The following is a 12,444-nucleotide window of genomic DNA, read 5'->3' as shown; positions in this document are numbered from 1 at the left end:
ACTTGATCTCTTATTTGATTTAACTCCTATGTCTATTCTTATAGATGCCTCCTCGTCGTCCGCCACGTAGGAATACTCGTACTAACCATGAACGTAATAACACTTCTTCGAATGAGACTCCAGTTGATCCAAACATAGTTAATGCTATCAACCAGGCTGTTGCTGGGTTGCTTCCAAACCTTGTTGCCCAAACAGCTGAGGCCGTTATTCAACAAACTCGTCATCCAGAACACACTAACACTAATCCAATCTCTGGTGGTCAAACCCGTGAGAATACCACGAACAATATTACTTATACTATAGACATATGGATTAGTAAATTTCAAAAACAAAAACCGAAATCCTTTAGTCACGCTACTAATCCAGTCGAAGCAAGAAACTGGATAGCTCACATTGAAAAGATCTTCGGAGTTCTTGGAGTTCCGGAGCAATACAAAGTTAGACTGGCTACCTACAAATTTGAAGATGACGCACAAACTTGGTGGGAAGGATATAAGCAAGTCAAAGGAGGGGATGATTTTGACGCTAATCTTTCATGGGTCGACTTTCGTAATATCTTTTACGACAAGTATTTTTCGACCGCTGATAAAGAAGCTTATATCAGGGAGTATGCAGTGATTCGACAGGGGAGTGATGAACCAGCCTCTGAGTTCATTACTCGATTTTCAAGATTGGCTAGTATTGTAGGAGATGTTGCAGGATCAGCAGAAGTCCAGGCTGAAAAATGCAAGTGGGCAGTTAATGATCGAATTCGGAAGTCGATCATGTACATAAAATTTAAGGATATCACCGAAGTTGCTGATGCAATCAAAACTTTTGAATTCGAAAGGAAAGAATTCCTATCTCGAACTGGGGATAATAAGAAGAGAAATAGGGAAGGCCAATTTAAGCAGGAAATCGGCCAATCATCCACTACACCACCACATCAAGCTCGCAAAGTGCAAGAAAATCCAAACTTTGGAAATCAAGCACGTCCATGGCAACCTAGACTTCAAAACCCAAGGCCTGCTCAAAACCAAATTCAGTTGTATGCAGAACCTATTAGAGCTCAACCACTAAATCAACAAGTAAACCCGAATCAGATTACATACCCTCTATGTAATACTTGTGGTAAGAGACATCAAGGCGTATGTCACCGAAGTACAGGAGCCTGCTTTAGATGTGGCCAAACTGGACACATGATTAAGGAATGTCCTAAGAAAGATACTAAGAAGAATCATCAACCCAATGTTGGAGGAAGAGTTTTCGCACTTTCTGCTACTGACGCTGCTAATGTTCCAGGTACTGTATCTGGAACCCTTCAGATTGGTGAACATAGTATCTATGTGTTATTCGATACAGGAGCGACTCATTCTTTAGTATCCCACTCGTTTACTAAGTATCTTCCGATAAGACCAACTCTCTTAGATCATACTTTAACCATTTCCACTCCCATAGGAACTTCGTCCGTAATCACTTACGTATATAAGGATTGTCCGATCCGTATTGAATCTATTGTGTGTAAGGCAGACCTCTTTCCAATACATATGTGTGACTTTGATGTTATTCTAGGAATAGATTGGTTGTCTAGACATCAGGTAACTATAGATTGTCATTCTCGCCGTGTTATTTTCGGTAATCTTCATCATCCTGATATTATATATCAGGGAACTCAAGCTCATAAATCTCTTAAAATTATCTCTGCGCTTAAGGCTCGAAAATCCATATCAAACGGCTGTGCTGGATTCCTAGCATCGATTAAGGATATTTCTGCTAGTATTAAGAGTATCGATAGCCACTCCGTTGTCCGTGAATATCCTGATGTATTTCCGGATGAACTTCCGGGATTACCACCCGACCGTCAGTTAGAATTCACCATCGACTTGATCCCTGGTGCCGAACCTATTTCTAAAGCTCCATACCGTATGGCCCCGATGGAACTGAAGGAGTTGAAGGAACAATTGCAAGAATTGTTAGATTTAGGATTCATAAGACCCAGTGTTTCACCTTGGGGTGCTCCAGTCTTATTTGTGAAGAAGAAAGACGGTAGTATGCGTTTATGTATTGACTACCGAGAGCTGAACAAGATTACTATTCGTAATCAGTATCCTCTGCCTCGCATTGATGATCTCTTTGATCAACTTCAGGGGGCTCAGTTCTTCTCAAAAATCGACTTGAGGTCTGGGTACCATCAACTAAAGGTCAAGAATGATGATGTTCCCAAGACCGCTTTTCGTACTCGATATGGTCATTACGAATTTTTGGTTATGCCCTTTGGGCTAACTAATGCACCCGCAGTCTTTATGGATTTGATGAATCGCGTATTTCACCAATTCCTAGACAAATTCGTTATTGTCTTTATCGATGACATTCTGGTATATTCTAAGAGTCGCGAAGAGCATGAAGCACATCTACATATAGTACTTGGAACCTTGCGGCATGAGAAGTTGTACGCGAAGTTTTCCAAATGTGACTTTTGGCTTAGCCAAGTGTCATTTCTAGGACATGTCATATCAGCCGAAGGAATTATGGTAGATCCAACAAAGGTTGAAGCTATTACAAAATGGCCAAGACCCACTTCTGTTACCGAAATACGAAGTTTCTTGGGTCTTGCTGGCTATTACCGAAGATTTGTTGAAAGATTCTCGGTAATTGCTTTGCCACTTACAAAACTCCTAAGAAAAGGGGTGAAGTACTCATGGAATGAGGAACAAGAGAAAAGCTTTGAAGAATTAAAGAAACGACTCGTATCCTCTCCGATACTCGCTCTCCCTTCTGGATCAGGAGGTTACCAAGTCTACAGTGATGCCTCAAAGAAAGGATTAGGTTGTGTGCTAATGCAACATGGGAAGGTTATCGCTTATGCCTCCCGTCAGTTGAAGCCTTATGAAGTTAACTATCCTACCCATGATTTAGAACTAGCCGCAGTCGTCTTTGCACTTAAGATTTGGCGACATTATCTGTATGGTGAAAGATGTGATATCTTTACCGACCACAAGAGCCTCAAGTATATATTTACGCAGAAAGAGCTAAATATGAGGCAAAGAAGGTGGTTAGAACTTTTAAAAGATTATGACGCAAATATTCAATACCATCCAGGCAAAGCCAATGTTGTAGCTGACGCATTAAGCCGAAAGAATTCCGGGACTATATCTTGCCTACAAATTCAACCTCATATTAGGAGGGATCTTGAAAGGATGAACATTTGGCTCCAGTTTAGTAAATCTGATGGATATCTAGCTAGAATGCAGATTGAACCCGACCTCATATCGCGGATCAAAGATGCACAAAAGCAAGATGGAGAACTTTGGGCAATTGTGCAAAATCTCGAGGTGGGTAAGCAATCTGAATTTAGTATAGACCATCAGGGGGTGATTTGGTGTGGCAAAAGACTTTGTGTACCCGATGACTCCACCCTTCGTGAGTCATTGTTAGCCGAAGCTCACAGCTCACCATTTTCAATTCACCCAGGATCTACCAAGATGTATAGAGATTTAAGACAGAACTTCTGGTGGAATGGCATGAAGGAAGACGTTGCTCGATACGTAAGTAAATGCCTCACTTGCCAACAAGTGAAAATTGAACACAAACGAGCAAGCGGTCTGTTGCAGCCATTGGATATTCCCATATGGAAGTGGGATGAGATCACAATGGATTTTGTTACTGGCTTACCTAAGACATTCAAGAAGAATGATGTTGTATGGGTTGTTGTCGATAGGTTATCAAAGTCAGCACATTTTCTACCAATTCAGCAAGGATTTTCGGTTAATAAGTTATCCGAAATATTTCTTCAAGAAATTATTCGACTCCATGGCACACCATCTTCCATTGTTTCCGATAGAGACCCACGTTTTACCTCACGATTTTGGAAAGGTTTTCAGGCAGCTTGGGGGACACGACTAAAGTTTAGTACGGCTTTCCATCCACAAACAGATGGGCAGTCAGAACGTACGATTCAGACCTTGGAAGACATGCTCCGAGCATGTGCACTTGAATGGTCTGGAAACTGGGATGAATATCTATGTCTTGTTGAGTTCGCTTACAACAACAGTTGGCAAGCAAGTATTGGCATGGCACCCTTTGAGCTTTTGTACGGTCGGAAATGTCGCGCACCCATATGCTGGGATGAAGTCGGAGAAAAGATTATTGAAGGGCCAGAATTAGTTCAGATTACAAATGAAAAAGTCATTATAGCCCGAGAAAAATTGAAAGAAGCTCAGAGTAGACAAAAGAGCTATGCCGATCAAGATAGACGACCCCTCGAATTTAAAATTGGTGACCACGTATTCTTAAAGGTATCACCTTGGCGTGGCATTCGTAGATTTGGAATTAAAGGAAAACTTAGTCCCCGTTTCATCGGTCCGTTTGAAATCCTTGAAAGAATTGGAGAAGTATCATATCGACTGGCTTTACCGCCTCAACTCTCTCACGTTCATAATGTTTTTCATATATCCTCTTTAAGAGGATATAATTATCATCCACTCCATGTCATTAGTTATCCGTTACTTTCAATTCACGAAGATTTGTCCTACGAAGAGGAACCAGAAGCCATCTTAGATCGACAAGAAAGGGTTTTACGTAGGAAAGTAATCCCGTTCGTTAAAATCCTTTGGAAAAATCACTCTGAACGCGAAGCAACATGGGAATCCGAAGAATCAATTCGTTCTCTATACCCTAATCTATTCTCGCAATAGAATTTTAGTCAAGTAACGGTAAATCTTGCTATTTGATATATGTTCATTTGTTTCTGTTTACGGTCATTTATGCTTTACCTTATGAGAAGATATTTTAGCTATAACTAAGTATATCTATGTAGGAAATTTCAGTACTAATAGTCACTCTAAGTATCAGAAAATCTCTATTAAACTTTTCATATGGTAAGATATCTTAGTAAGAAGGACCATTAAGGCACATATATAAGGTAATTGACAAGTATAGTCATAACCTTAGCTATGAATTTCAAATACCCATGTGTAGTTAGAAAATTCGGGTTATATAAGTTAGTAACTCTGCTAGGAAAGTTTCGTTTCTGTTACTTATACGATAGGTTATATTCTTATTTGCAAAATTTCGAGGACGAAATTTCTTTTAAGGGGGTAATAGTTGTAATGCCCATAAATTTAAAATCATTTTTATAGAAATAAAAAGAATAATAGTAATTATTTATTAAGGAAACCCTAAATGAGACACCCAAGTAAATTGGCATGAACCCTAAAAATTTTTAGAACAATCGGAATCAGAATCAGGGCCCCTAAAACTCAGGGGGGGCAAAACCCTAGTTACGATTATCTAAATAACTTGCTGGCCGTTTTGAATTTTACAATTTTATCAACTCAGCTAAGCTACTTAGACACGAAGCTACCTATAGAAAATAGGTGACCACTCGCGTAGCGCGACACGTATAGGGGTTACCCCTCGCGCTACGCGACAGGGACAAATTTCGCCTAACATAAATTACCAATAGCGTAGCGCGACGCCTACAAGTGATACCCCTCGCGCTACGCGACGGTGTCAAAATTCGGGTATAAATAGAGGAGTCTGGAACTTGATTTCTGGCACAAAATCGACGGAAAAACTCACAATATACACAGAGTTATCATCGTTTTACTTCAATTAACACACACACTATTATCGAGGTGCTGCCGCAATCAGGGTAATTACTCGATCGCTATTACGATTCATTGTCCGGAATCAATATATCCCAAAGAATATCTAAGTGCTGCCCATATTTGGGTTATGCTTCATCTATCATCGGTAATCCGATGACTGAGCCGAAGCAGTGTACTTTATCGTTGTCGATGATTCGATATACGAGCCGAAGTACTGTACTTTATCGTTTGTCATTTTGATAAATGAGCCGAAGTATTGCACTTGGACATTCATTGTCCAAATTGATCTCGGGGAATTATCGTAATCGTTGTATTGATCACTAACTCTGTTTTGTGTGCATTATTGTGAAATTAGGTTAAAAGATTAATCAGTAGTCTAAACTCTGCCCATATAAATCTAAAACATTAGCATAAGGTAGCTTCACTTTGGAGTTATTAAGGTACGGATCCTTACCCCACTCTTTATTGCTTCATATCCAAATTGTTAGAAAACCACTAAATTACTATATCTGTTAAAAAACTCCTCACGTCTTTCATTATCGATTCATTTGACAGTTCGTTCGATTCCTATCATTTGATTTAGCTTTCATATCATGCGATAGTATTATGTTGTTATACTCATTATCGCGTGTTCCAATATATGTTCCGTTTTGTTATGAAAATAAGTTTTATAAGTTATGTGAATAAGACCATTTGTACTCTGATACCCTGAGTATCGCTTCTCGTGGAGTGTCCCACGAGCATGTTGTTGTGGCATCAACATCATGTGCTCCATCCGTGACGGAGAGATCAGTTCACGGCGTCTCTTAAGTACAAGTGTGGTACATAAGGCTATTAGGAGGCGTATGGATCGATCCTAGGATTTAAGTATAAGGAGGTGGATAACGGGTATGCCAATTCGCCATCTCATGTGATAATTATGCAGGAGTAGCTACCTGTGTATTGTCACGTTTTAAGTTTGCTCATGGGTACATCCGTAAGATATGATTATAAAATTTTGTTCTTGCATCGTATCATTTTCGCCTAAAGTTCCATCCGGATAAGATTTCATATGAAGCATTTATTTGTTATTTGAGCCTAAAAATCCGTACTGAGCATTCGGCTCATTCCGTAAAATTTTTGTATATACAGGTCCACAGGTTACTTTGGGAGGGGAAAAGAGAGAAGAATAAAGCATAGGAATAAATCTGAAGATATTAATTAATTAAGATGAATATCTCCGCTTGTATATTAATTTTAATAGTGGTGTGGTTGTATCCTTATCAAATAAATAAATGGAATTATGACTTTTGTTATGCTACCGTTATTGTGACACGTCAGCCCTTCCGGGTTGGGGTGTTACATTACAGGTCTTAAAAGGGCTGGAAATAGCTTAAAAACGCAACAGGGGCCAAATACGTAAATTCTGCAAGTGGTGCAGATCAGACGGGGCCAGGCGACCCGCGTAAGACCTGCACACACTTTCACGCGGGCCGCGTGAGGATGTCTGACAGAAAGATTTTGCATTTAATGCAAAATCTGGCCTTTCGTTCGATCAAGAGGCGATGCCTTTTCACCCAATGAAGGGCCAAGGGCCAAGTTCAGTGAATTTAACCACTGGACACATGTACGCACGAGATCAAGGCACGATATTCGATAAAACGATCCTAACAGTTCCACTTTTCCTATAAATACCCCCCCCCCTTTTGTGTAAAAATCACAACAATCTGATCTTGAAGCTCTAAGTTGAAACCATTGTTTCATACCTGAGCTATTTGATCTAGATTAGCACTCGGGGACCCTCCGTAAGTCTTCTTTCGCTCTTTTATCGCTTTTCGAGTCCGAAAGTCAACGTTTTGTTGACTTTCTGCATTGACCAGCTTATGGTCGATGCGAAGTTCATGGAACTTCATAACGTGAGCGTGATCACGATGGTTATGGTCCATAGTGACCATACCTGCTGATCACCACGTTATCTAGGCTCAGTGACGAGTCGTAGTTTCGGCCAAAATGTGCATTCTTGCATATTTTGTAACCAAACTACTCGTGGGCATCAAAGCCGTTTGTTTTGATGTCAAACCTGTTTCTAAACTTAGGTAAGCATGTTCTAACATGCTTAGCTCGTCACGTTTAGTATAGTGCTTATATAGGGTCGTAAGGTAAGCGATCTAAACCATCGTTTATACTTTCGAACCCGACCCATTTGGTTGATCTTTAGGATCCGACCAAACATATTAGGTGACCATAGCTATAACCTTCCGAGGTTATACCTTGTGGTCGCAATGTTAGGCGTTCCGAACGCGTTCTACGCGAATGACGCGTTAGGGTAGCGTAAGCTACCTAAACAGGTCGTGATGGACCGTAAGCACTTAGTTTAAGTTTCATTTTAGTATGTAGGCGTTGTTAAACCATATTACACGAGTCTCCATACTCGTTTGGTTTTCGAACCCGCGTACTGTCCGATCCTTCCGATTTGGTCCGGTATATTAACATAAGCTACCTATTAGGTGCCGTTGATATTCCGTGATCTATAGCATTATCTGGTTATTATACAAGGAACTCAAAGCAATCTCAGGTGAGTACATAGAACCCCATCTTTTACTGTTTTCTAAACTGTTTTGGGGTGAAACACATGTGCCTATCTGTTACTTTCATGCTTTCCATGTTTTCACATCGTATATCTGCTATGCTCATTAGTACATTATAGTACATGATTTTATTACATTTTATGCTATGTATGCCCATTGTGTGCGTACTTAGTACATTGATTTACATAACATTTTTGCTGCATATGTTTACTCAGCATATGGACACATTGATTTACATGGACATTTCTGCTTCGTATGTTTACTTAGCATACTTAGTACAATTGATTACATCACATGCCTTCATTTTGTTATGACATTTGGTTTGTTTAAACATGGGACAATACATTCATTAACATTAGCTACGCCGTTCGTTAGTAGGTAGTGGTACCATAGGAATTGACAACTCCCATTCCTGAAGTCCTGGGTTTGATAGGACTGGAAGGAATGACCGAATTCGATATACATAACGTAGATAAACCTTTAATTTGTTTAAGGGTTTATCGCCGCAGTCTCAAGGCTTGGATGTATGCATAGTTTACAATACCGCATAAATGTTAATATCAATAGAGCATGCATTTTTCCACAGAACATAACGTTGATTTAAACCACGTGTTACTTCAACGACTTGTTTTGTGCAGTTTACATATGGTTTAAGTTGATACATTTCGCTTACCATACATGATACATTTTGGGATACATATTACATGATTTACATTGAACATAAACACGTCGACATTGACATACACATTCGGTCGTTTACATTTGAACATAAACATTTGACATGGTTTACAATAACACTTGACATTTGGTTTACACATGAACAATTTACATGGTGGATTGGTTTGGGTAAATGATTTAAGTAACGTGGCGTATGTAATATGATACAAACATGGTGGATACGCCGCTGGTACTTCCTATATATAAATGTTTGTATAATGTTACATATCGTGGCGTTATCTAAGTCATTTCAGTTTAGACACATTACATTTTACATAAATAACATATTCTTCACAAGACATTATCTTCATAAACAACTTATCTTATTCAACTCATTTTACTTGGTTATTCGTTTAACCTTGCACTTATCTATACATATCGATTGATGTTATCGTTTTTCAAATGGTTTACAAAGCAAGACAAATTACAAGGTTCATGACTGACTGTTATTAAACATTTCTTTAAGCTCAAGTCATGAATCCCATTTTCGCAAAAACTATGTATCTCACAGGCATTTTTATGCTGACGTACCTACTTTCACATGTGCTTTCAGGAGCTATTCCATAGGACGATGATCATGATTCTAGGGCGGACCTGTGCCTTAGAGCCTAAAAATGAAGTTTGAACTAGCTTAATTATGTTTTGATTTCTGTACTCTCTTTCCAAGACAATGTAACACCTTTGTTTATAAATAAAATACAACTTGTTTGCCATGGTTATGAAACAATTTAATTCTGTTCACAACACTCCCCGACGTTTTCCGCCGCGGTTGCATGTTATACGCGGTCGGGGTGTGACAGAAGAGTTGGTATCAGAGCCAATGGTTATAGGGAATTAGGTTATTAGTAATGCTTTGACCTAGACTATAACTTTAGGACCCTAACACAAGTTATCTTGTGTTTAGAGTTTAAAACATGCACATCACCTATCCTTAGGTGATAACCACAACGGGAACTTCGGTTCCAAATCCGCTTTGAAAATTAATCATCTGTTCTAGGATGATTGATTACTAGGTTTTGAACCCTCTGTTATAAGGTTTTGAACCCCTTTGGATTTTCAAAATCCCGTCAAAGTGTTGGGTTAATAGTGTGAACACGTGCGAACTGGAAGGGTGAATGCCTGTACCCTGGGTTTTCTGTCTAAGGCTAGAGTGTTCGTACAAATCCACATAATCGGACCAGTCACTCTTACCTGGGAACTCTTGGGGTGAGTGTTCACTTATAGGCGAGCATGTCTTCGCGATACACTAATTCTGACCCATTTACTTTGACTAGACATTTCATGTCGCTTGTTTGCTTTGCGATATATAACCACCATCTTTGCTTTTGTTGCTTTTGCTTCATCTCATTCTCTTCATCCAAACATCTCACTCGTTTCATTTCATGTTTTTCTCTTCTAGAATGCCTCCTCGACGCGACAACCAGATAGCCACTGCCGAGCTGGCGGAGATTATTGCGCAGCAGATGGCTGCTCAATTTCCGAATCTCTTTGCTCAATGGAACCAGGCCAATAACAACAACAATGGTACATGCAAATACAAGGATTTTAGCTCGGCTAAGCCACTCAAGTTTAGTGGTTCTGAGGGAGCAACTGGGCTTCTTCAGTGGTTCGAAAGCATCGAGAACACTTTCCGTCATGTGCAGTGTCCGGATAATCGCAAGGTCGAGTTTTCTTCGAGCGTGTTTCAGAAGAGGGCTCTTACATGGTGGAATGGGGTTATGAGAGATCAAGGTGCAGAAGTTGCTCTAGCTCAAACATGGGCTGAACTGAGAGCTCTTATGATGAGGGAGTTTTGTCCTCGTCATGAGCAACGAGCGTTGGAGAAAGAATTTGATGTCTTGAAGCAAGATAGTGGCGAGCACAGGGCTTATACGGATAGGTTTGAGGAGTTGAGTCTTCTTTGCCCAACTATGGTTACCCCACTCGACAAGGCTATCGAAAGGTACATCGACGGCCTGCCTGACTCAGTACAAGACATCCTTACTGGTAGCAACCCTACCACACTCCGTCAGGCAATCGAGTTATCGGCGACGTTGACTGAGTCGCAGATCCGAAAGAATAAACTACACAGGAAGGGTGACAAGGGCAAGAAGCAGTCGGCTGACAAGGAGGATAGTAAGAAAGGTCAGAACAAGAAGGGAAAGGACTCTGGTTCTTCAAGGGGGTCAAGGAAGCGTAAGGCTTCCCAAAATTTTGCTGTGACTGCCCAAGCTAACCAGGCAGCTCCCAACCAGCCTCCAGCAAAGAAGCCCTATTCAGGGAGTGCACCTTTGTGCAATCGATGCATACTAACTGTGGGAAATCGGGTCATCTTGCCTATGTTTGTCGGTTTGCTCAGAATCACGCAGTCCAGAACCCTACTCAACAGGTTGCTCAACAACAGGGTCAGGCTGCACGACCAAACTACCCACCAGGCGCATGTTATAATTGTGGGGATCTGACCCACTACAGAAATCGGTGTCCAAGACTAGTCAACCAGAACCAGAATGCAAACCAGAATCCGGCACCGGCTCGAGGTCGAGTCTTCAACATGAATGCACAAGAAGCACAAGCAGACAACGAGGTGGTGAACGGTACGTTCTTTATTAATAATCAGCCAGCATCTGTTCTTTTTGATTCGGGTGCCGACAAGAGCTTTGTGTCATTGTCTTTTGAGACAATGCTTCGCGTGTCTAGAACGAAACTAGGTAAACCTTTGACAGTAGATGTTGCCAGTGGTGAACCCATTGTTCTTAATTCTGTTCTACGCAACTGCCAGTTGAACCTTAACGACTATATTTTTCCTATTGACCTCACGCCAATGCAACTTGGAAGCTTCGACGTTATAGTGGGAATGGATTGGTTATCCAAGCATCACGCAGAGATAATTTGTTCTGAGAAGATTATTCGTGTACCGCTGTCAACAGGCGAGATCCTGCAGGTTCGTGGTGAGAAGCCTGCCGGTGGTCTCAAACTCATGTCCTATTTTAAAGCACGGAAGTATCTGCGAAAGCACTATGTGGCTTTCTTAGCACATGTTACAGCAGATAAAGGCAAGGGTAAGTCTATTTCAGATATTCCTGTCGTTCGGGATTATTCCGAAGTATTCCCTGAAGACTTACCTGGTCTACCTCCAGCACGCCAAGTCGAGTTCCGTATTGATCTCGTACCTGGTGCAAATCCCGTTGCCAGAGCTCCATATCGTCTTGCACCGTCCGAGATGCAAGAGTTGTCTAAACAGCTGCAGGAACTCTCCGACAAAGGTTTTATCCGTCCTAGATTTTCACCCTGGGGTGCTCCCGTTCTCTTTGTAAAGAAGAAGGATGGATCTTTTAGGATGTGTATCGATTATCGCGAGCTTAACAAGCTTACCATCAAGAATCGATATCCCCTACCTCGCATTGATGATCTCTTTGATCGATTGCAAGGTGCTTCATACTTTTCAAAGATTGATCTACGATTTGGATATCATCAGCTCCTTGTGCATGAAGAAGATATTCCAAAGACAGCGTTCCGTACTCGTTATGGACATTACGAGTTCACAGTCATGCCATTCGGTTTGACTAATGCTCCTACTGTTTTCATGGACTTAA

General features: G+C 40.7%; 1 protein-coding gene across 1 annotated transcript; it reads left to right on the top strand.

The window, feature by feature from the left end:
- Positions 1-764: 764 nt before the first annotated feature.
- On the top strand, positions 765-3,929 carry LOC110888256 (the record flags this gene model as incomplete). Its single annotated transcript, XM_022135787.2, has 4 exons — positions 765-1,655; positions 1,692-1,979; positions 2,187-3,092; positions 3,861-3,929. Coding segments are annotated over exons 1-4 (2,154 nt in total), but the record flags the coding sequence as incomplete, so codon positions are not given.
- Between the last annotated feature and the right edge of the window lie 8,515 nt (positions 3,930-12,444).

This window comes from Helianthus annuus, chromosome 11, assembly GCF_002127325.2.
Source record: "Helianthus annuus cultivar XRQ/B chromosome 11, HanXRQr2.0-SUNRISE, whole genome shotgun sequence".
NCBI classification, from domain to species: domain Eukaryota; kingdom Viridiplantae; phylum Streptophyta; class Magnoliopsida; order Asterales; family Asteraceae; genus Helianthus; species Helianthus annuus.
The sequence above is the reverse complement of the archived record's forward strand: the minus strand, read 5'-3'. Positions and strand labels throughout refer to the sequence as shown.